The following is a 23,946-nucleotide window of genomic DNA, read 5'->3' on the forward strand; positions in this document are numbered from 1 at the left end:
TATTGGGGATTGCAAGTATGACTGAGACACGTCTAGTCCCTGGTGCAAGGGGCATGGCAATGTCACCAATGCAGCGTCTAAACCCCTGATCAACTGCTTAGAAGCTATGTGAGCTTGGGTTGGACGCTCACCCTTTCCAAGGCTCGGTTTCCTGATGAGAATTGGTTCTGCTTTCGTGTCCGCCCTGGAATCTGGCTCTGGGCCAGTAACTAGGCTCCAATTGTTAGAATTGGCTTTCTCCCTGTTTGGACCTTCAGAGACCGGTTCTCTCTAGAGCCTCTAGCCTCTCAGCCCCCAGAGGAGGTGCAACAGAGTGGGGAGTCCCCACCACACCCCCAAGTCTAGCGAATCAGGTCTAGGCTAGACACACAGCAGGCACTCAATAAGAGTTTGTTGAGGGATCGAATGGCACAAAACTAGAGCTGGGAAACTCCCTTTGTCACAGGCATGTCCTCCCCTGTGTTCTGCTGCACCAAAGGCCAGCTTTGTTGCCTCCTTGACTAGTCTTGTCATCCCAGGATATGTGGGGCATCAGATCCTCAGCCAGCCCAAAAACTACACCACCCCAGACCTTCCTTTTGGATGTCGTCTGGTGCCCATGCCCCTGGCTGCCTTCACTCCTTTCAGAGCCCCTCAAATCTTGCCTAGGCCTGCCTTGCTCCCTACCACTGTGGTGCCAAGACCTGGCCCTGAAGAAGGCCCACATAGCCCCTCCCCATCCAGCCCTGCCACAGACTGCTGTCCTCTCCACCCTACAGACTCACAGGTTCCTAGCCTTGACCAGCAGGCCTCTTGGAGAGCAGACCCCAAGGAGGCCAGAGGCCATGGGACCTGGGAGTTGGGCCACATTAGGCCACATTAGACCACACTGAAATGAGGGCTTCTCAGGTTCTTCTTTGGCTACCCTCTGAGCCCTGGAGTGGCCAGTACTGAGGAGTGGGCATCCCATGAAGAGGAAATGCCCCATCAAGATTCAGATCCCCTTGGAATCCAAGCTATTGACTGAAGGGAGAGAACTCAGCCTTGAAGGAAGGATGTATTGGCCTGAATGGAGCAGATTCTACCCAGAGACCTGTGGTCACGGGGCCAGGACAGGACAGGTTAGGGTCTGAGCTCTCTGGGCAGCCCCTGGCACCTCACAGGAAGGTATCCTAAAGGGCTGCTCCATCAGCTTCACTACACACTCCACCCAGGGCTGCTTCCAACTCTGGATGGTCCCGGGGGTGGGCCTCAACCTCAGCCTGAGGTTGTTCTTGTTCTGGCCCTTCCCTCCTGCTCACCCTGGGCTCAGTCCCAAAGGCATCTTCCAAGGGCATCTGCTCCTGCTGGAGCCTGCCAGTCCATTGGGGAAAAAGCATTGTAGTTTCTCCTGACCTTGGACAGACCTGGCCACACACGGCAGACCTAGGCATAGTGCCCTGAGCTACTTGGGGCTCCCTTGAAAGACAGGGCCACTGAGTGTGCTTCCAACACAGCAGGAGCAGAAGTCTTCCCCCTCCTGGGCCCCCTCATGCCCTCCCTGCCTCTCTCTGGGCTGTGGCCTGGGGGTGAGCTGTGATAATAATTCCCATAACGGTAATAATATTGTTACTAACAAATGTTTTTGAACACCCTCTGTGTGCCAGGCTCTCTGTGGGTGCTGGGGAAACGTAAATAAATAAGATAGACACAGTCCTTGTCCCCATGGATGCCTCTACCACAGCGCTGGGCAGGCATAGGCCATGGCATATGGAAAGCACCCAATACGTTTGTGTTGAATGAATAAAGAATGCATGAAATGAGCAGTCTGGTTATACTCAGCAGCACAGATGCCTGGTGGGGTGTGCAGTGAACAAGTGAAGGCCACTAGGGGAGAGGTGAGGTGTGACTCAGCCACCACCATCCCCACCTTGGAGAAGGCTCCCAGACCCTGTAAATTGTCCCATGACCTGGTGCTCCAGCATGATAGAGATTCAGCAATACAGCAATCCCCCAGGAACAAGGGCATTAAGCGTGAAAAGGAAATTCTGAGAGTTTCCTGGAGGGAGTATTGGGGATGCATTGGTAGCAGCTTGTCTAACCTGCTGTCCAGGATGCAGGGTATCTCAGGAATGAGTCTACAGTGTGGCCCCTAAGAAGGGCTGCTTCCAGTCTTCAGGAGCACAGCCTTGTCCAGGCCTGTGTCCTGTGGGAGGGTGCTGTCAGAAGTGGGCCTCTGATGTCCTCTCAAGACAGGGATGCCATCAAGGACCCACTGTGGGGGATGACTGGCATGGACCCTGGAACTACCCCAGAAACTGCTCAGTGAAATGGGGAAAGTTTATTCGCCTGATTCTAGAAGAGCCATTCCCCACCACACCCCTGTCTTCAACCCTCTGCGAGAAGCCTTCAGAGGTGGATTACACAGCCCAGATGCTGAAGGGCTAGGAAAGTCATACTCGGGAGGACCACTTCTGCAAGGGGGTGATATGCTCCCCCCCAAATGGAAGTAAAGAGGAAGGTGATGAAGGGATTTCATGATGGTGGGTGGTGGGGTTGGCAGTCCCTGGGGGTGTGTAAATTGGGAGAAGAAAGCAACGAACGTCTAAGGAAGAGTTTCAGGAATCCACTGTGGGATGCCTTGGGCAGGAACTTCCACAGACTCCTGAGGTCCCCCTCCCCACAGCAAAGCTCTGCACCATTTTCATTCACCATGGCTCTTGGAGTCCCGATGAGGTTTCTGACCACCCAGCCATGCTGTGCACTTAATCCTCGGACAGTCAGTGATAGTGATAGTTGCCCCCAATCTTCACATCATTCAATGGGGTCCAAGTCCTGGGGAGCCTCTGGCCTAAGGGTTCCCAAGAGACCATCCAGCAGCCAACTCTCTTACTGGCCCTTCCACTCGGTCCCCGTTGAGCCTAAGTCTGTACAGAGCTGAGCAGAAACCTTCTCCCTCACAGTATTGAGAGCCCAATGGCTGGCACTCCCTGGATATGTACACATACACACACACACACACCCATATACATCCTCCCACACACACACCACTGCCACACACACCACTCATGTTTCTCTGCCAGCTGAACAGACAGCAGCACCCCGTCTCCCAGAGAGGCATCCATATTCCACCCTGAAGGGCACCCGCACTTCCTTGGACTACCCTAAGTCTGTGCCTCTCAAGCGTCCTCCTTCTTGAGGTGTTACAGATTCCATAGACACATCTTCCCCCATAACCTGTTAGCATCCCAAGGGCAGCAGCCATAACAGAACTTGGACAAGAGGGCACACAGGGTTATCAAGAATGGCTAAGTTAGGGGCCCCTCAGGGTCTGGAACGACAGACAGTGCCGCCCTGATGTAGCCAGACCAAAGTGTCCAGGAGGGTCTGAGAGTGGTAAGTGGGGCCCTGGCTAGGCCATGGCACCTGCAAAGGCTGTTCCTGGAGGACAATGGTTGAGAGTGGAGAGAAGACTAGGGAGGGTCCCAAGAGAAGGGCTGCCCCAAATTCCACTCCCCTCAGTACTTCGCACACCTCCAACGTGGCACAGCCAAGACCCCAGCTACCCTAGCTGCTCCTTTTCTAGGTAGCCTGGGGAAACAAAGCTCCTTGCAAGGGAGGAAGGAAGGGGGTCATGTACGCAGGGATAAGGCCTGGAAGGACAGGGCAGCTGGAGAAGGCCTGAGTGTCCTGGGGAAGCAATGACACCTGGAAGGACAAGACAGGGCACCTTGCTTCTAAACTCAAGTCAGCGGTCACCTCTTTCAGAGAGCCTTCCTGACCTCTCCAAATGAGGTTGGATACTTTTTTGTTCCTGCTCCCATACTTGGCACTGCCCGCTGTCATCCTGGGTCTGTGACACTGGCCCAGGCCTGCTCAGGCCCAGGGCTCCCCATCAGTGCTCGTTCGCTGTTCAGAGGACTCCTCGCACTGAGGGGTGGGGTCGCAGGTTTGCCTGTCAGGACCTTGAGGAGGTTTCGGAGCAAGGCACGGCCCCATCCCCCATCTGGGCTGCCCCTGCCCCCCATCCTTCCCCGGGCTGGGGCGCCGCCCCGCAGAAGCGACTTCAAAGGGCCAGGCTTGATCTTCCACAGCCGGGCTCCGGTCCGCGGCCCGCAGAGCGGAGGCCGGGGCAGGATCTCGGACGTCGGGGCCGTTCCAGTCCCGGCTCTCTGAGAACCTGGCGGGGGTGCCGGGCTGCAGGCGGCCGGGGCTGAGGGGCGGGTCCTCTGAGCCCCCCGAAGTGGGAGGGTCGGGTCGGCCGCGGGGCCAATCCCGGCGCGCGGGGAGCAGGGGCGGGGGCCGGGCGAAGGGGGGTACGGGGGCGGGCGGGCCAGGGGCGGGGCGCGGCGTCCAGGCGGCGGCGGCGGCGGCGGCGGCGGCGGCGGCGGCGGCGGCGGCGGCGGCGACTCCTCAGTGTCCGGCTCAAGCTCCGGCCGCAGCTCCGGCTCGCGATGCCCCACTCCGTGACCCTGCGCGGCCCTTCGCCCTGGGGCTTCCGCCTGGTGGGCGGCCGGGACTTCAGCGTACCCCTCACCATCTCGCGGGTGAGTCCAGCGGCCACAGGGCGGCGGGGAGGTCCTGAATCTGAGACCCAGTCCTTACAGTCCACCCGGGACCCGGATCCCCGACGTCCTGGAGGCTCGAAGGCCAAGGGTTGGCCTCGGTGACCCACAGGCTGTAGAGGAGGCTTCCAGGCTGGGCAGCGTCGCCACAGCCCCCTCCCCCTCCCGCTGGGCCTACCTGCCCTTATCCCTTGAAGGATTCCCCCCAAGAGCTCACAAACCAGCCTCCCTGCTGGCCTCATTCTGGGGGACTCACTGCAGGCCAAAGTCATGGGCCAGAGATCTGGACTGATCTCCAGAGGCCCAGAGATGCTGCTTCAACCTAATGCAGCCTGAAAATTTCAAGCGAAATGACTTGAGAGACTCCGCTTATCAAGGGTCCCTGCCAGTAGAGCTGAGTGATCCCAAGGAGGTCTGGGGTCCTCTCTGAAACTGAAGAAAGAAAGATCCATCCAGTTCCCCACTCTGGTTTTGGTCAGTCTCTCATCCATGACCTCACTTGTCCTAAGGGGAAGTGACCAGGAGGAATTTTTGGCTTCCAGGGAAAGGAAGACTTGACTATGCAGTTCTGAGACCCCCTTGCCACAAGACACACAAGACCAGGGGCCAGGATAACCTCCACCCAGTTCCTCAAGTTTCTGTGGCCATGCACTGCCCCAGGTTTAGGCAGAGGAGGAGGAGGAGGGGGCACCACCCCAGGTGGTGGCTAATCTGAGGAGGACAGAGGAACAGAGGACATGACTCGGGCCCTGTCAGAGGGGGGTACCCAAACTGGGAAAGACAGGATCCTGGCCCAGCCTTGGGGTCCCATATTTGAAGGGCCAGAAGACGGGACTCAGACGCTGCCCCTGGGGGTCCCAGCCTAGGGTACAGAAGAGGAGAGAACCCAGGCCCTGCCCTTGGGGGCTCCCAGTCTGAAGGGAAGAGAGAAGGGGACCTGGGGCCATCCCTTGACCCCATACAAGCTGCTCTGGTCTTCGGGGCCCTGTATCGGGGGAACTGAGAGCACCTTCCCCCTACCCTTCCGCCACCTCTCGCCATGGGGGCTGGACCAAGCTGGCTGGGCTTTCAGAGTCTTCTTTCCAGTTTAGGGGAAGGGGTGGGCACCTGGTGGAGCATGGAATCATGGAATCCCGTTTCTGGGGGCCAGGGTGACAGGCAGGCCCAGCTGTCCTGGGAGGATTCCCACATCTGCCCTCACCCCATGGCCACCAGGTCCTTTGGGGCTGAGTGAGGTGGGCCTTCAACACATCTGGGAGCCTTTCATCTCCCACTTCCCTGAGAGAGCCCTGCTGGGGGCCTGTGTGTGTGTGTGTGTGTGTGTGTGAGAGAGAGAGAGAGAGAGAGAGAGAGAGAGAGAGAGAGAGAGCGTGCACATCTGTGTCTGCCAGTGAGTGTCATGCTGTGTGTCCACCACCAAGGCAGGCTGTTGGGGGTGCTAGGCCAGCCGGCGGGCCAGCCACCCTGGGCGTGAGGCCGCTGACAGGCTAAGTGGCAGCGGCTGACGGCCGCAGGCAGCAGGGAGCAGAGACATCTGTTGCCCACGCGGCTGCCTGCCCGCCGAGGAAAGGCCTCCACACGTCACAGCGGCAGCAACAGCGGCGGCCTTGTTTGGAGCTAATCGGGATGCAGGCCGCTGGCAGGCAGACAGGCTGGAAAGGGTTTACCAGGAAGAACACCCCCGCCTTGTCCCCCCAAAGTCTCAGAGCAGCAGCTAAGGCCTGAGGAGCCAGGATGGCTGAGCCTGGGTTTGGGTGGGATCTGGGGAGATTTACAGGGCTGAGGAGACACAGGCCACAGCTTGCCCAGCAGGTACCTCAAGGGCAGGTCTACAGACACTGATTATATGTGGGAGTGTCCTCACCGAGGGGGTTCAAGACCCGACCCCTCCCATGCTTACGGGACTTCCCCCACCCAGTGGAGACAGCCACACTCAGACAGAGAGGAGGCTGGCTGCCTGGCAGAGCTGGGACTATGCAATCTCAGCCCACAAAGCCTCTGGGAGCCCCCCCAAACATTGCCCAGGGCTCCTTCCTCACAAACTATAGTGACTACTGACCTTGGAATCCTAATGGGTTGTTGCTACCAGGTCCCTAGAAACTAGTGCCTGGAATGAACACCACTAACTGTATGCCCAGCTCCCTGTAGGGGCTTTTTGCCTCTAGGCCAGGTGGAGTGACACAGGGGCTTTAAATGTAGCTGCTATAGGTGAAGGGGCTGGTTCACGCCCCAGCCTCCCAGCTGACTTCACCATTCCCCTCTCTCTTCCTTCTGTCTGTTTATCCTGCACTCAGCAGCCAGAAGGATCAGCCTGAATTCAACTCTGTCCTGCGATGTCCCTGTTTAGAATCCTCTCGCCTGGGCCTACAAGGCCTGTAGGTCTGGTCCCTGCTTTTTCCTCTCATTTCATCTCTTCCACTCTCTCCTCACCGATATTTTGGTGATATTTTTGCCACAGGAGCCTGCTCTTACTTTCACTCCCAGATGAGCTATTACACATGCTGATCCTTCTACTTGGGACACTGTCTCTCCCCTCACTCCCTTTTGCAGAAAAGCACACTGGTTAAGAGCATAGCATTTGGAATTGGTTGGTCTGGACTGAAATCCTAACTCTGCCGTTTATCAGTTGAGTGTCCTGTACTTCTCTGGACCTTGGTTTCCTCATCTAGGAAATAGGCTTGCCTTGAGGACTAATGAAACAATGCACGTAAAGGCAGTTGGAAGAGTCACGGTTTCCTGGCCTCACGCCCTCTCTGACCAGAACTCCCAAGCTAACGGAACTGGCAGAGTCCCAGCCACCCCTGCTTTCGAGAACTTCCTCCACCCACAGGGGCCTGAATGCACCCCTTGTGCTGGCTGAGTCAGCCTGCAGCTAGCCACCCCCCTGAGGAAGAAGACTCCTCTCCAGCATGGGGACTGGGGCAAAATGCCCCATCCCCAAAGCCTCTCTTTCTTCATCTAAAAATAGGAATGAGAACAGCCTCTGTCTCATCAGGTGGTTGAGAGGTTGCCATGAGCTAGTTATGGCTAAAGCACTGAGCCCCTGCCATGTCACAGAGCAGGTATCCGTGTAGGAGAGGGGGCCTAGAGCAGGGCCTTGGGGGGAGGGTGGGATGGTGCCAAGTGGGTGCCTTCCCTGGGAAGACAGGCCTGTGTAGGTGCCCATGCCCTACAAAGGAACATTAGTGGTGGGCTGGTTGGCTGAGGGTAGCATGCTCCAGAAGAACATTCCTTGGGGCAGCCTATTTCAGGGCAGGTTGCTTGGCAGTACCCACACCAGGACTCCAGCCAAGGAGCTGCCAGCACCTCAGCTTTGTCCGCTCACTACAGAGAACTGGCTAAACTGAGCCTGACCAGGCCTCCAGGAGCTCCCACCCCAACAGGGACAGTGCCACTGACAGCTCTTGAGCCACAGCTTGAGAGGCTGGGAGGAATGAGGGTCCCTAAAGTCTCTTTCCAAAGGCTGTGCTGGGACCAGGGACAGGGTAAAGGATGTCCTGTTGCCTGAATTCCCTCCCGAGGCTGCTTACTTAGGCCTCCTGTGAGCTTATTCCCAACCTCATGTGGCACATGTCAAGGGACCGGCATTGTAGGAGGCTCCAGATGTGGACACTGCTTGACCCTCTGGGATCAACAGTGGCACTGGGGTGGCCTTTGTGCCTGTCCTCCAGAGGAAAGGGAGGTGAAATTGTGACCCGGGAGCGCAGGCTGGCAGCTAAAAGTAGATGGCCCTCGACTTGCCTGGGGAGGTGACAGCACAGAATGAGGCACTAACAATGTTAGGGGAGCAGAGTGGTAAAGGGGGTGCACAGGGTACTGTGGGACCCCAGAGGAGAGGCTTCCAGGAGAAATGGCCTCTGCTGAGAGCCTGAGACCTGAAGGATGAGGAGGCATAAGCTGGTAATTAGGGTTTGGGGTCAAAGGAAAGTGTGTTCCAGGTAGAGGGAACAGCATCTGTAGCAGTGTGAAGGTGAGAGCTATCTGGTACCCGTGAGTACCCCCTTGACGTTCAGATGGTCTGGATAGAGTGTGGGTGTGTGGAGGTAAATGTGGAGGGGTGGGGATGAGAGGAAAAAAGGTCACTAAGGGTTTGAACATCAGGTCAAGGGGCTACTATGTGGTCTGTCTGGGTGGGGCAATACAGGGTACCTGTGACATGTCCATGCTTCGTATCTGCTGGAGAACACATATCCTTCTGTGTCCCTTGCATGTATGCAGGCTGCAAGAGTGACATCCCATTTGTCCCAACCCAGAGGAAGCCCCTCTCATATGCCCTTCATACCTCACCAGACCTCCAGGTGCTGCAGTTGGGCTTGTTTGGAGCAGAGGCTTCAGCAAAGCCATGTGGGAACTCAACTTGCCCACCCACAGGTCACATGGGCAGCAGGGCTATACTGGCCCAGTTCTGAGGTTGGAAGGGGTCTAGAACAGAGCCCGCAGCAAGGCCACATAATGACCAATGTCCAGCCATCTGGCTTGTCCATCCACAGGTCCATGCTGGCAGCAAGGCTGCCCTGGCTGCACTGTGCCCTGGAGACCTGATCCAGGCCATCAATGGTGAGAGCACAGAGCTCATGACACACCTGGAGGCACAGAACCGCATCAAGGGCTGCCATGACCACCTCATACTCTCCGTGAGCAGGTACGCACAGGGCAGGCTGGGCCAGGATGATGCGGGTGAATCAGGGGAGGCTCGGTTCTGGGTGGCCAACATCCTGGGTGAGCTGGGCCTCACACAGCCTCTCTGCTTCAGTTCCTGGCACCCCACTCCTATGGAGCAGCACTTTCACAGGGGTTTGACAGGCACTGTTTGGAGATGCAGGTGGCTTAAGAGAGGAAGAAGCACCCATTTAACCTATGGCTGGAACTATGTTGGGGGACTTATGGCAGGGGGTAGGCAGCCCAAAATCAGGGCTGAACTAAGACCTTGAGTAGCCTCAAACCGGGGGTGAGGTGTGTGTGATTTCAGTCCTTTTCCCACCCACGAGTGACGAGCTTGATGACCAGTTCAAAGAATTTTATCGTTCAACACCTTGTTTAACTGTCAAACCAACTCGATAAGGTAAAACCTAATATAGTCTCCACTTTACACGTGAGACAACTGAGACTCAGAAAGTTTGGAGGGTGCTTCAAGTCACACAGCAGAGCAGTGGTGAAGCAAGATCTGACCTCAGGTCTCCCTCACTCCCAAAGACTCCATTCCTTCTGCTTGACTGCTGACCACTTCTACGAGCCCCACAGCTGCCCTGCCTCAGCTGTCCCCACTATGGCCGAAACCTCTGCCCTGCTTAAATCTGGATGCCGTGGACTGTGTAATGCTATACTGCCCATCAGGAAGGCGAGGATTGGGGGGTCACCAAGCCCCACCTGTGCCCTGGACATGCTCCAGGATGGAAGGTCTACCTGGGGCATCTCCAGCCTTGCTCAGGCTGATGGCAGTCGGCTGGGTCCGGGCTGGGCGGGATCTCCCTCCCCCTGTCTTGCCTAGATCCAGGGAAGTCAGACATAACTGCTCACCTCTGCCACGTTCACTGTTAACAGCGACTTTCCACAACCCCATGTGGGTGTGTGTAGGTGAATCCTCCCCAAACCACAACACGGCTAACCAGGCCTTAGAGCCAGCAGGGCAGGGTGTAATCCATGGGCTCAGAGCCGTTAAACATGGTGGGAAGCCTTCTGAAGTAGCCCCATTTATGTCTGGCCCAGGTCCGTGTTGAAGTCAGGACCCTGACTCTGCTCTCGGCGCTGAGTGGGCCCAGCTGCAAGTCCAGGGCCTTGTACACTCCACCTGGCCTGCAGTGAGGAGGCTCTGTCCTGGGAGTTCAGCAGAGCTGGCCCTCTTCCAGACTTTTTGGGTTCTTAGGCTCACCAGATGACCTCTGTGAGCCTGGGTTTCCTTCTCCATAAAGCAGGATCACATTCATCACCCTCTCTGAGACCGAGGTACAGGCTGTCTGGGGGAAGCATCAGCACTGCTCTGCCCATGAGGGGCCTCTGAGGCCACCCAACTTGGCTGGGTTCCTGGGCCCTGATTCACCTCTGGCCTTGTCTCTGCATGGCTGAATAAGGGAAGCCCTGATAGTAGTGGGACAAGGGGCAGGGGAGGCTCACAGGGGGCCTGATTCAGGAGGTCCACAGAGGGAATGATGTCAGGGGAGGGTAGCAGGGTGGGGGCAGGGTGGAGGTCCCCCTTCCTTCCTTCCTTCCTTCCCTGGCCATTTGTTCCAAGCCAGGCATGGATGAGCCAGGGGTCCACTGACCTGTTCCACACTGGGTATTTGAGCCCCCAGATGCTGCCTGGCCATGGAGCAGGTGAGAGCACACTCTCTCCTATCACAGATCTGGGTTCCAGTCCCAGCTCTGCACTTGAGAACTGTGTTGTCCTAGTGATTTAATATCAGAGCCCTTAGCTTCCTCAACTTCAAAATGGGGGATCTGGGATTGAGTGAGGATGACATACAGTGTCTGCTTCGTCAGGGTGAAAACCTGATGTCATGTCCCCCAGCCCCCATCCCTAATTCTCACACATGCAGATTCTGGGGGATCAAGACACAGGGGCCACCTTGATCTTCTGGGCCAGCATCTCTTCTCCTGGGTGCCTTCTCACCTGCAAGGCCTCTGACCCTGCTCTCTATCCTGCCTGTCATGCCAGGACTTATGCCTGAGCCTCCAAAGACAACCCCCAACATGGGGTCTGTGGAAGATTGGCCTGGTGAGCTGCTTGGAGGGAGCTACTCTGTGCCAGCGCTCCCAGAGCTCTACCTAGGCCAGCTTCCCTACCTGCCCTCTTGCGTACAGAGGGCTGTACTCCTCCACAGACTTCTCCACAGGATGAAAAGTGAAGTAAAGGCCCAGCTTCCCCGCTATGCTTACTTTGTCTGGAACTCAGAGCCAGGTATCCAGCAATCCAAGCTAACCCATACTTTCTGGGCATGTTCTGTAGGTCCAGGACCTTCCTGGCATCAGCTGCAACCCTGGGGCCTCTGGTGAGGTCCCTGTCACCTATTACATGGGATACAAGATGGATTTGTACAGCCCACCCTTTGGTGGGCTTAAAGATGGCAGATGGAGCTACCTGCTCAGCCTAAAGTGTGGAGACCTGGGGGTGGAGGTTGACACATGAATAAGCCTCTCATTCCAGTCTTATGCCTTTGGACCACTCTGATGGCTCTGGGTACTTTGTACCCTCTGATCTTCAGACCGCAGGCTTGTACTTCTCTTCTGGGCAGGACTTCAAGGAAGTATAAGGCCAAACAGCCACACAAGATGTCCTAGGTTTATTCCAGCAGAGTTCTGAGTGCATAGAGACCATAATTAGAGCTGTGAGTTAGGGCAGTCAGTTGGGAGCCTGGCTGAGGGGGCTGGAGCCAGATGCCAGTGGGGGATAGAACAGCAGAGCCTTGGGGCCACAGGCCTCTGAAAGGCTGTGGAGAAGAGAGGTAGCCTGCAGGGGACCAAGGAATGGGCAATGGTGAGGAAGAGCAGAGTGAGTGTGGACTACACGTGTAATCAGATTGTTAAAATCCTCTGCTGAGTGGGGGGACAGGGGCAGGGTTGAGCTGCTAGCCCAGTGGTAAGACCCCTGAGAAGACCCAGGAGGCCCTGTGGGGCAGAGTGGGGACATTATTCCCCTTTGGTGTAACCAGCCTCACTCACACCCACCTGCCAATCCGGGGTCCACACACCCTCCTGGCCTGCCTTGTCACAGGACTACTCAGTGGCAGGACTGGGCCCCAGGCCTGTAGCCTCTCGGCCCTGCCTGCCCCCACTTATGGCAGGTTTATGATGTTTTTCTCCCTCCTGAGTGGTGTTTGGCTTTTGGTTTCTATGGCGAAGCAGGAATTTCCTAATGGCCTGTTTCCCATCTGGGCTGGGCAGACATTGATGATGACTCTGCCAGCGGCAGCAGTCAGGGAGGTGCACCCCTCAGAGCCTCCATTCCACTTTTCCTGGGCCCACGGATGCCTGACTCCCAGGCCCCATCAGAGGCTGTGAATGGAAGCGGGAGGAGTGGATGGGCTCCTAGCTGATCAACGTGTAAGGCCTGGCTTGCTCCGCCATGAGCTTGGCCCTCTTTATGCTGAGCTTCCATAGGCCACAGAGAGGGTGGAAAGGTGGGGAAGCTGTAGGGCTTCCTTTCTAGGAATCAGACCAGAGGGGGAAGGAGCAGCTAGTGGAGAAAGGGCACACAGCCTATCCCAGGTGAGTGGCAGATCTAGAGTTGTGTCTCCTTGCCACGAAGGCCAGCATTCTGGCGCAGGGGAAAGAGTTGGGGTAGTATCCTTATCCATGCAGGGTACCAAGCCTGGTCCTGGGTGGGCCTGGGCCCAGACCCCAGCGCTTCTTGGTCCTAGTTCCCAGGCATGGTGGGCTAGTAAGCAGAGATTTCTGACAATCCTAATTCCTGCCACAGGCCTGAAGGCAGGAGCTGGCCCAATACCCCAGAGGACAGCAAGGCTCAGCCACACAGGATCCACATCGATCCCGAGGCCCAGGTATGTACATACACCACCTGGCCTGGCCTGGCCTGGCCTAGCTCAGAGCAAGCCCAGGGCAGAGAGGCCGGGCCTTGTCCACGGGTTTAACTGCATTGGATGTCCTCACTGCGGTTCTCAGAGACTGAAGCAGAAGGCTTCTCTGGGCTCTGTCCATGCCCCATCAGGGGCTCCCAAGGTGACGGGTACCTGCTGTGGGCTCTGTCAGTACGCTAAGCAGTCCTGGATTCTGGGACAATGGTGCCTGTGGTGGGCAGGGACTGGGCCAGGCCTTGGCTCAGGGCTACCACTTACCCAGCTGGGTTTCACTCTGTCGCCCAGTGTTGCCAGATCAGGAGGAAGTCACCAGACTTGGGGGAGGGGTGGGGGACAGCCATAGGCTGTGGAGTGACCTCAGGCTATGGGGCACTCTTCTGTCTCATCCTAGCCTTGGGCACCTACCTGGCCAGAGCCAACCTTAGAATATAAGGCACTGCCTTGCCCTATCCAAGACTGAAGTTTTCTCCTGGCCATTCCATGATCGCAGCTAGCAGACCTCAGGCTGCAGGCCTGTCTGCTCATTCACCTTTCTGTGTATGACAGGAGTCACAGCTATGGTGCTGTCCTCAAGGAGCATGAGGTGGAGCCAGGCTGCTTTAGGGCCTCATTTTTCCATGGGCTTGAGGGGTGGCCAAGTGGGCAAAGCTGAGGTATCCAGAGTGAACTCGTTATTTCTGGGCCACTGAGTTTGGGCAAGGCGGAGACTCGACTGGTCTATGATGAAGCCTGAACTTGGGACCCAGCATGTGGGACCATGGCCCCCAGGGCCTGCTCATATCCACTCTCTCTCCACGGAGGCTTTGCTGTACCAGAGGGAATGATTTGCCATGGCCTCTCCCTCACCCCCTATCCTAGTCCCCATCTTTCTCTGACATTTGTTCCCTACCTTGCTTTTGCTGGCATCCCTGAGGCCAGGTGCTTACCATACGCAGGGAGTGCCCATTCTGGAAGGGGAGAGGCACCTAGCAGTTCTGGGATGGAAGAAGCCAGGGGTCAAAGGAGTCCAGAGTAGGTATCTGACTCAAGGGGTCAGAGAGGGCTCCCTGGAAGAGGGGGTATCCAAGCCAAGACCTAAGGGTCTGGAAGAATAAGGGAGGCAAAGGGGCATGGAGAGAAGTGTGCCACATACAAAGTGAAGCACATACAAAGGCCCAGAGGTGAGATTGTGCACCGTAGGTTCAGAGAAAAAAGTCCCAGGTGTGGCAGGGGGCAGAGGTGAGGGCTGAGGGCACAGAGAGGCTCTCGGTTTCCTCTACCCAGGACCTCAGCTGTTCTTGAAGAGATTTGTGGCCACACCTGGGTCTCAGAAGCTTGCTCTGGTAGTTCCATGGACCCATGGGGACAGGGGCTGGGGGGCATAGACAAATCACCCAGGCTTGACATGGGCGAAATGAGAATAGCGTAGTATAGGCCCCCAGCTCATGTGTGAGCCCGGCTCTCGTGTGTAAGTACCAAGATGGATAGGACAAGGGGGCCTGAGCTTTGGAATATGAAGCTCAAGTCTGTTGAGTCCTCCAGGAGAGGCTCTGGGCCAGTGGGGCTGGGGGCTGGAGAACAGCTCCCTCTGTCCCACACTTTCCCTTACTGACCTCCTCAAGGGCCAGGCTGTGGGGCTCAGGCTGGAAGCGGGGGGATTCTCCACAAGCAACAGGGCAGCCCCTCAGCTGCTGCCCCCCTTTCATACTTAAAAGGTCATGAGCTCCATGGAAGGGGGGACAGAAACACCCACACCCAGCCCCTGTAGGGCCGTGTCCTCAGTAACACAGATACAGGGCCCATTGTCTCCATACTGCTCCCACCCTCTACCTGCAGGGGGGAGGGCGGTGGGCCCAGCTGGAGCCATCACAGGAGGGGAAGACGACAGCTGGCCCTAAGACCAGCACAAGGTACCCTGGCACTCATCAACTGGGGCTTCAGGCCCACCTTCCATATAGAGTCATTGGAGTCTCCTTCTCTCAGCCCTTACATGGGAACACAGCCCAGAGTGGAGGAAGGATGGTGATCAGAAAAGGTTTCCCAGAGAGGGTGGCATTTGAACTGAGAACCAGGTGATAGGTTAAGGCAAGCCAGGTGCAGCAGGCAGCGCAGGACTCAGCCCGTCCTCTCCAGACCAGCAGGGAGCTAGAACTTGGCCTCTGGGAGGTGCCACCTGCTCACCTGGATTTAGTGCCCACCTCTGTCCAAGTTGAGTGTCCTAGATTCTGACCACAGTCATGCTGGAGCTGATGAGCAAGCTAGCAGTTACCCCCATGCTGCTGACTAGCCCACTGAGACTTCAACAAACAAATCGGCAGCTGGCGGGTACTCAGACACGGGGAACACATGGTACCAGGCACACCGTGGAGAAGGGAAATCCAGGAATGGGGGCTCAGGAATGCCCATGACAGCCATTCATCCAAAAATGGATGTGTGCCAGGCACTATGCTAAGTGCTTTGTATGCAACTGTCTCATTTTATCTCCACGAGGAACTTATGATAGAAACCATCATCCCCATTTCACAGATGAAGAAACTGAGGTTCAGAGAGGTGATGTAACTTGCTCAGTGAGCGAGTGGTAGAGCTGAGACTCAAACCAACACTGAGGTCACCACGTGTGTCCTAACCACTGAGTTCAGACCTAGAGAGGCTGCTGCATGGGTGGCCATGGGAGGGGCAGTGGCTCTGATGATCCTGCAATAAACTCCCACACCCTGCTGGGTGGGAGTCAGTGAGGGCTTCCTCCCTCCAGGTCCCTCCAGCTCCCCCTTCCTGTTGAAGCCTGTTCTGTACGGGGCCCAGCCCTGCCCCCACGGCCCATGGCCCATCTGGTCCCCATTAGAGGCCAGGCCAGCCCCAGCCTGCCTGCCCTGCAGACACATGTGTGAGAGTGCTCAGGTTTCTCAGAGGCTAAGGCTAAAGGTTTTTCTGCTGCTGTTGCCTCGTTGATGGGGGCCCACCTGGGCAGTGAGAGACCCCCTCTCCTTTGTCTGTTGGGGTGGGAGAAGTTGGGACACCACCCCCATTCAGTCACTCAGCTGCTAGTTTGCCCATTCCTCATGCCCCTGCCCAGCTCAGAGCCTGTAGAAAGCAGCAGCTTGGGCAAAGCCCTGCAGGCTCAGCTGTGCCCCAGCTGGAGGCTGACCGAGTCCAAGGCTTGCTCTTTCCCTCTAGGGTAGGCGTCCTTTCCTCCCCACCTAGCATCCCTGTTCACACTGTAGAGGGGAGGAAAAATTTACATGTCACCTCCCAGACTGAGGCTGAGAACAACTTCATGGCCTGGGCTCTTGGGCCCCACCCCAAAGTCAGGCTGCTCTGGCCACCAACTGTGTCATGGAGGTCACCATGGTCATCCCCAGTATGACCAGCACTGGCTCCGAGTATATGTAACTGTGTCTGTGTGATTAGGTGTATGTAGGTGGAGGACTGGCTGGTGCCTGTGTGTTGCCTTCATGCATGGGTATGTCTGTAAATGTACTTGGTGAGAGTGTGCATGCCTGTTATCACACTGCTGAGGACAGGCTTGTGTGCCTGCAAGCGAGGGGCAACATGGCCCTGCAGCGACAAAGATCTGAGGTCCCAATTCAGAAACCACGCCTGCAGAGATCCTGACCTCTTCTCATGGACTGAGGAGGCATTTTCAGGGCATTCTTCCTCAAATGTTTCAGCCGTGGGCATCAGGCTGGCTGTGGGGTGGTGGTGTGGGGAGCTTTGAGCCCTGGCCAAGCCTTTGCCCCTATCTGCTGTGTCTACGGAAGGCCACCTATTTTGGCCTGGGAAGCAGGAAATGGGGGAAAAAATACAGGCCTGGAGGGGGCTGACCTCACAATGGTACCTTTAAACCTCAGCCTGCTCCCACTAAAGGGTCTTGGGACACAATGATTGATGACCCTTCCTGGCTGCAGAACAGGAATTCCTTTTTTGCATTCCCAGCCATGGGCCCATCCAGTACCCAGCACAGTTCTGACAGGGAAGAAGACTTGGTATCAGGACCACCTCTGCAAGGAAGCCATACACTCAGAACCAGACATGCTGGCCTTAAAAAGCTTCTTGGGATGGTCCTGCCCCAACACTGTCCCCCATGGGCACTGGTAGTCAGAACCACCACAGGGCTCATGAGCCAACGTTGAGTCTCAGGGACTCAGGTTTTTGTGTCTGACTTTCCATGAGCATTTCTCATTTCTGCAGGGATTGAACCAGGCCCAAGGCTCAGCCTTTCCTCACAAGCCCCTTCCCTGACCGGGCACCATAGCCGAGAGATGCCCGAGCAAGAGTAGCCAGCCAACACCCAAGAAGGCTTGGCATAGCAGGGCAGGGGTGGGTGTACAAGGAATGGCCAGAGGGCCTACCCCAGAGGGTCTCCCAGTGCCTCAGGCTCCTCTCTCTCCTAGGATGGCAGTCCAGCGACAAGCAGGTGGCCCTCAGCCACGGGGCTCGGGCCAGAAGATGGCAGGCCAGGCCTGGGATCTCCTTACGGGCAGTCACCTCGCCTCCCAGTCCCTCACAATGGCAGCAGCAGTGAGGCTACTTTACTGGCCCAGTTGGGCACCCTGCACGTGTCTCCACCCCACAGGTAGTACAGAGGCATAATCTTCGATGCCATACCCAGATCCCATTCTAATCCCCGAGCCCTTAAATCTCAGACCAGGTCCCATCCTGACCCTTAACACTTGATCCTTGGGTCTCAGCTGATTGCCTTCTGACTCATGAAACCACACCAGACCCTTGAGCTGGCAGAGTGAAGACTGGTACTGGTACTGCAACCCTGTCCCTTAGTGCATCTTCTTTCGCCCAGCACTGACCTGGCCAGAGGCCTTTCGCGGAGCCGCGACTGCGGAGTAGACCTGGGCTCAGAGGTGTACAGGATGCTTCGGGAGTCGGCCGAGCCGACGGCTGCGGAGCCCAAGCAGTCAGGCTCCTTCCGCTACTTGCAGGGCATGCTAGAGGCCGGCGAGGGCGGTAAGATTTTACCTCACCTGCCTTCCCGCTCCCTGAGGTACCGAACTCCGCTCCCCCAACCAGCCCAAGCCACGCCTTTGCGACCCCACGTCCGGCCTCCCGGCCATTAGCCCCGCCCCCCGTGTCCTCAGCGCGCTCCCACACACCTCGCTGCGCCCGGGCTTTCTCATTCCCACCCAACCCCTGTCGCCCTTCCAACCCCTATCCCAGTCTCTTTGCCGGTGGCTACGGAAGCAGGGCCCAGCCCCACACTCCGCAGAAATGAAGTTTTCCCTTTTCTGACCTCCGCACCGGGCTCTTGCCAACCGTGCTCTGGCTTTCAGGGGAACGGCCCGGGCCTGGCGGCCCCCGGAACCTCAAGCCCACGGCGGGCAAGCTAGGCGCTCCGCTGAGCGGCCTGCAGGGGCTGCCGGAGTGCACGCGCTGCGGCCACGGCATCGTGTGAGTACCTCCTCTGTCTTCCCCACCCGCCCCCCACCCCCGTGGTCCCCTGACCCCGCCCGAGGCCCTTAGTGGGGGCGTGCTCTCGGATCGGTCAGCTCCTGACGCTGTCCTCTCCGATCACCCGTCAGGGGTACCATCGTCAAGGCGCGGGACAAGCTCTACCACCCCGAGTGCTTCATGTGCAGCGACTGCGGCCTGAACCTCAAGCAGCGCGGTTACTTCTTTCTGGACGACCGGCTCTACTGCGAAAGCCACGCCAAGGCGCGCGTCAAGCCCCCCGAGGGCTACGACGTGGTGGCGGTGTACCCCAATGCCAAGGTGGAACTCGTCTGAGCCGCTCCCGGAACCTCCCATCCCCGCCTCTGCTTTTTTTAATGTCCCCGCGCACCCGTGTAAATATGTTTACGCCCTGCCTCTCTAATAAATTCCCTCTGCTTGACCTCAACCGTGTCGGTGCCCTGGCCTGCCTCCCTCCAGCACAGGCCATGGCTCCTGAGTGCTACACCTGTTCAGGTGCCAAGCATTTTCTTAGGCACTGGGTGCAAGGGGGAGCAAGACAGGTACTGTGGTGCCCTCAAGGAAGCCACAGCCTGGGTGGATGGCAGACATGAATCACAAGGGCAGTCCTGTTAATAGGGAAGCGAGGTCTGAGGTGCTAGAAGGGGACGTCACGCCAAAGGGTTTGACCTGGATGGAGTCAGGGAAAGTGTCAGCAGAGAAATAAGGGATGAGGGAGGGAAGAGCTCTACAGCGTGAGGATCTGTGTGCAAAGATATGTCAAAGGCGAGCACAGGCAGCAAAGGCCCCGTGTGGGCACCAGCAGGAGCGCGGGCGGCCCCTAGCAGCTGCAGGAGGGACTGCCCCGCGGCGGATAGGACTGGGGAGATCACCAGTTTGGTTGGGGGCGGTATCTGCCTCCTGGCAATCTCAGCATTTCTCTCGTCCGGGTTTCTTCCCGTCCTCTCCGATCCCCCCGCCCCCGCCCCCCCCCACCCCCCCACTGTATTCTTTCTCCTTTCCCACTCTCCGCACCAGGGAGCACGCAGGGCGTGTGTGTGTGTGTGTGTGTGTGTGTGTGTGTGTGTGTGTGTGTAAGATTTTAGTAGAAAGAAAAGAACACTCGCCTCCAGAGTACACGCCACTCCTTCTCCGAGGCCTGGCCTTTCACAGCTCGGTTGCACACTCCTGTAGAGACTCTCACTTTTAAAAAATATAAGTGATAGCAGAGTTGGTGAATTGTGGCTGTTCGCACTCGATGACGCATCCTGGACTCCGGGTCACGTGGATCTACCCTCTCCTTAGGTTGCTCGGAAGAGGAAGCAGCCTCGTTTATTTAGTGAGCCCCGAGTAATGGACGATTGTGCTATATTCAGTTCTGTACTATCACAGACCACAAAAGACTGTTAGTGTTGCAGCAAAAATAGAAATCTTCTGATAAACAAAGAAAATAAGAAACAATGAGCAGGCTGGGGAAACAGCATAAACAGGCCTGAAAGAATTAAGCAATCTTGGTTATACTTTAGCTGTTACTACTAACAAACACTTGTCCTTCACAAAGCTAAGGAAAACCAATTACTCTCTGATTCCATATGAATTGTACCCTGCACCTGGCACTTACTCTTGCTGCATTCTCTTGTAGCAAATCACCCCTCTTAACTGTTTACATTTCAGAAAGAAGGTCGCAGGCCGATAACCCAGAGATGAACAGACCCAATTACCAGGCTGCCTGACACCAGCAGTAACTTTTAAAATATTGGAAGAAGAAGAAGAATGCAAGACATTCACCACTTTGATCCTTTTCACTTACCCTGGACTGTGGGTTCCACCTATAAGACCCCCTGTAATTCCCCAGGACAGAGGGGCACAGTTCTTGAGGCGCTGCATGCTCTGTCTTCCCTTGCGCATGGAAGAAAAATAAAGCCATCCCTCTCTTCCTCCAAAATCTCTGTCTCTGTATTTCTGTTCGGCATTGGTGCACAGGAAGCCGATATTTCGGCAACATTACCGATTCACACTCTCACCATCAGCACGTGACAGTGCTCATTTCCTCGTGCTCTTGCAACACAGGGTATTACCAGGTTTTTATTTTTCATTTTTGCCAATCTGATAAGTAAAATGCGATATGTAGTTACTTTAATTTGCATTTCTCTGATTACCAGAGATGAGCATTCATTCAACAAACATTTGTTGTGTTTGCTGGTGGGTGCTGAATGAACATGGAACAGAATGGTCTTCTCCCTCCAAGAATTCCTCTAAATCCTTCACTCATTTTTCTGAGGATTAACTTCTTAATGATAGATAGGAACTTTTCATATTTTTGCAAGAACCTTTGTTACTGGACCCTATTCCACTGAAATATTTTCTTATTATTGAAACTATCATATTGATTTAATTATTACCTCTTAAAGAGTTTAACGTGCTAATCTCTCCTCCTCGTTCTTCGTTTACAAACTTGCCAAGGTTATTCTCATACATTTCCAATTGTCCAGAGGTTTAGACTCAGTATCAGGCTCTGGAAAAACAGACAACAAACCCCTTTGAACCGTGACTGGGGTTGCCCTGATTCTAGAGACTCACTTGGGGAGAACTGGCTAGAATCCTTTCCTCCCAGAGAATACTGTGATCTGTGCTTATTCTGTATTTATTCAGGTTGATGAAATAAAAATTCAGATTTTAAGGCAAGACCAAAAAAAATTTAAACATAAAACTTTTTCTCTGCCCTTTAGCCTCCTCCTTCCCCCTAGTGTGCACTGCGCAGCTTCCATGTGCGTTAACTAGACCTCCCCAATGGCAGAAATACCTACTCCACCATAAATATCAATTTTTCTCCTGGTGCCAGCCATGTAACTCTTAGAAGGTAACACTCCTTTCTCAATCCTGTAAGGGGTCATGATGACACACCTCCACTTGCCTTGTATGTGCCTACCTCTTTGGTGAACTTTATGTACAATGCCAGTGTGTAATTTCCCTTAAAGATAGTGATTGGTGCAGAATAGACTGGTCAGACGACCTGGGTAAATACTGGGCCACACCTAGTGGGAGTTCTTAGCTTAAATACTTACTTATGACCTTATTAATGTTACTCGATATATTTCTTCTTTTTTTTTTTTTTAACTGGTACGCGGGCCTCTCACTGTTGTGGCCTCTCCTGCTGCGGAGCACAGGCTCCGGACACGCAGACTCAGCAGCCATGGCTCACGGGCCCAGCTGCTCCGCGGCATGTGGGATCTTCCCGGACCGGGGCAGGAACCCGTGTCCCCTGCATCGGCAGGCAGACTCTCAACCACTGCGCCACCAGGGAAGCCCTCGATATATTTCTTATATTCTGCCTATTTTGCCAGATTATTGTTTCTTGCATTACCAAATGTGTGACTGAGCCTCAGATAAAATTAATGATTAGGCAACTTGAAATGACTGACCAAATATATAGATCTATAAGATCAATGAGTGTGATAGTGTAACTCTAGATATGTGAAGAAGCAACAAGAGGGAACCATTTCCTGGACCGTAACAGACTAGTGAGATAGGCAGTCCAGAGGCCTTTAGTTACTGTTAACAGGGCCTAGTCCAGTAATAGCACATTGAGTGGCCTATCAATGAAATCCTCGACTGACCTGGGAATGAACATTCCTAGTGTCATGGGGCAAATTGGTCATGAAATGGCCCCCAGACCTCGGTTGAAATTAAGACTGAAAGGGAAGGGATTGTAAAATAAAGAATGTTGCCCACCATCCAGTTCTACAAGAATCAAGTCATTAGCCACTTCAGTCACTGACCTACAGTAGACCCTGAAAAGAATTCAAGGCAAAGATCAGGATGAGGCACTCTGTGTTCTGGGAAAGGTGGTAGAACAGGCCTTCAGAGAGTTAGATATTTTCAGGAGAAATTTTTAAGAACCTTGATTCTTGCATCTTCTCATACTGAAACTAAAACCATACTAAAACCATTAACTAAGATGTCTGTTGCTCATGGCTAGCAGCAACCTTCTACTGAGATGTGAGCTGGATTGGTAGTATCCACTTAAACAAAATCACATATATATTGACCTCCCCACCTACCTCTACGAACAGTTCTCAGAGTGCTCTCAGACTGTCTCCTGGGCTATAATCCTCAGTTTGGCTCAAATAAAATCTTTCATTTCTTTCTTAGGTTGACTATTGATTAACTTTTTTCATTGACAGAGTGTTGTGAAGTACTCTGGTATATTTTTATTTCCATTTTCTTTTTATAGATCTTGTGTTCCTGCTTTAATTAGTTCCTAGGAATTTCTTCCAAGGCTCCTCCCGCGGACCCCACCCCTCCCCTGCCTCAAGGAGCACAGGGCAGTGTGCAAGTGTCCTCTGAGAATTGAGTGGCTGGAGTCTTGTGCCCTGGTCCTGCAGGCCCGTGCAGTCTGCAGACAAGGTCAGGCACCACGGGCTCATACGGTGAGCAGAGGACTGGCCCGCAGCGGGGGAAGGTATTAGGCTCAGGATCTCCAGTGAAAAAATCCTGTAGCCTCAGGCACAGGCCCCCACCCCTCTGCCAGACTCAAACCTGCCGAAACCTGGCTCCCCACTCCCAGCAGCCGCCCTTACTCGCCTTAATCCCACAGTCACCACCTCCCCACACGGGGCCTACCCACCCCAATTGAGGGGTCCTCCAGTTACCCAGGTACCATTAAGATCAAGATCAAGCAAAGCTGCAGCAACTGTTGCGGAGACTCAGCCTCTGTTCACCAGTGCTGAATAGAAACTCCGAAACAGAGTTTTGGGGTGAAGTAGAGAAGAATAGCTTTGATTGCTTTGCCAGGCAAAGGGGGCCACAGTGAGCTAATGCCCTCGAGACTGGGTGACCCACCTTGGAGGGGATAGTGAGGAGTTTTATAGTGTTCAAGGAGCAGGGCATTATCAGCTTGTGGACAGTTCTCAGACTGGTTGGCATAAGGTGAAGTTTCAAGCATCATCAACCTTCTGGCTTTAACCAGTCTAGGGTCTATGTTCTTGGGGTCAGCAGTTTTCATCTGGTGGGAGGGGGGCTGCTTCCTATAAACACAGCTTAGTAATGTGTGTCAGACCTTTATATCTTTCAGGGAACTGGGAGTTCGGTGATTCTGCCATGTGACAGATTTATAGTCTAATTTTTACCACTTCCCCAGCCCAACAGCTATTCTTTGTTTCTACATCTTCACATTTCCCAATCACTAACTCTTGAGTCAGCCTTTTACTTCAAAAGACAAGGACACAGGGGCTTGTACACGGTTTCACAACCAGATCAACCCTTGCCAAGGTAGGCATCCTGCGGGGGGTGGGGGGGGGCAGTAGCCAAGAGGAGTGGCGCCAGAGCTGCCAGTCTTCCCTGCTTCAAGGCCCAGGCTCTACCCAGTCCCCCAACTACCTCCTTTGCCCAGGGGCCCTGACTGACCCCAAATGTGCTGGACCATGAAAAGCTTGGGACAAGCTGCGGAACAAGGTCTTTGTGACCCAGGGTCCCAGTCCTGAGACGGGGCAGCTGAGTCTCCAGGAGGAGAC

At 55.2% G+C, this 23,946-nt stretch overlaps 1 protein-coding gene across 3 annotated transcripts; it reads left to right on the top strand.

The window, feature by feature from the left end:
* The first annotated feature begins 4,373 nt into the window (after positions 1-4,373).
* Positions 4,374-20,123, top strand: PDLIM4 (PDZ and LIM domain 4). Of its 3 annotated transcripts, XR_014296533.1 has the most exons (8): positions 4,374-4,505; positions 9,014-9,165; positions 12,937-13,018; positions 17,425-17,606; positions 17,829-17,992; positions 18,316-18,433; positions 18,565-18,828; positions 20,108-20,123. XR_014296533.1 is itself a non-coding variant. In XM_082651576.1 (7 exons), the coding sequence occupies exons 1-7, from the start codon at positions 4,413-4,415 to the stop codon at positions 18,767-18,769; spliced, it is 996 nt and encodes a 331-aa protein (XP_082507702.1). In that variant the 5' UTR covers positions 4,374-4,412; the 3' UTR covers positions 18,770-18,875. The 3 variants fall into 3 exon arrangements, 2 of the variants coding, with proteins under 2 accessions (XP_082507702.1, XP_082507703.1); XM_082651576.1 differs by lacking the exon at positions 20,108-20,123 and having other exon boundaries at positions 18,565-18,875; XM_082651577.1 differs by lacking the exons at positions 18,316-18,433; positions 20,108-20,123 and having other exon boundaries at positions 18,565-18,767.
* The last annotated feature ends 3,823 nt before the right edge of the window (positions 20,124-23,946 follow it).

The sequence above is a fragment of the Grampus griseus genome (genome assembly GCF_964374135.1).
Source record: "Grampus griseus genome assembly, chromosome: 3".
NCBI classification, from domain to species: Eukaryota; Metazoa; Chordata; class Mammalia; order Artiodactyla; family Delphinidae; genus Grampus; species Grampus griseus.

Excerpts from the sequence above, each read along its gene's own strand:
- PDLIM4 (XM_082651576.1), top strand. The coding sequence starts at position 4,413 with ATGCCCCACTCCGTGACCCTGCGCGGCCCTTCGCCCTGGGGCTTCCGC. Across the intron at positions 9,166-12,936 it reads CTCATACTCTCCGTGAGCAG|GCCTGAAGGCAGGAGCTGGC; the intron begins GTACGCACAGGG and ends TTCCTGCCACAG. Across the intron at positions 13,019-17,424 it reads ACATCGATCCCGAGGCCCAG|GATGGCAGTCCAGCGACAAG; the intron begins GTATGTACATAC and ends TCTCTCTCCTAG.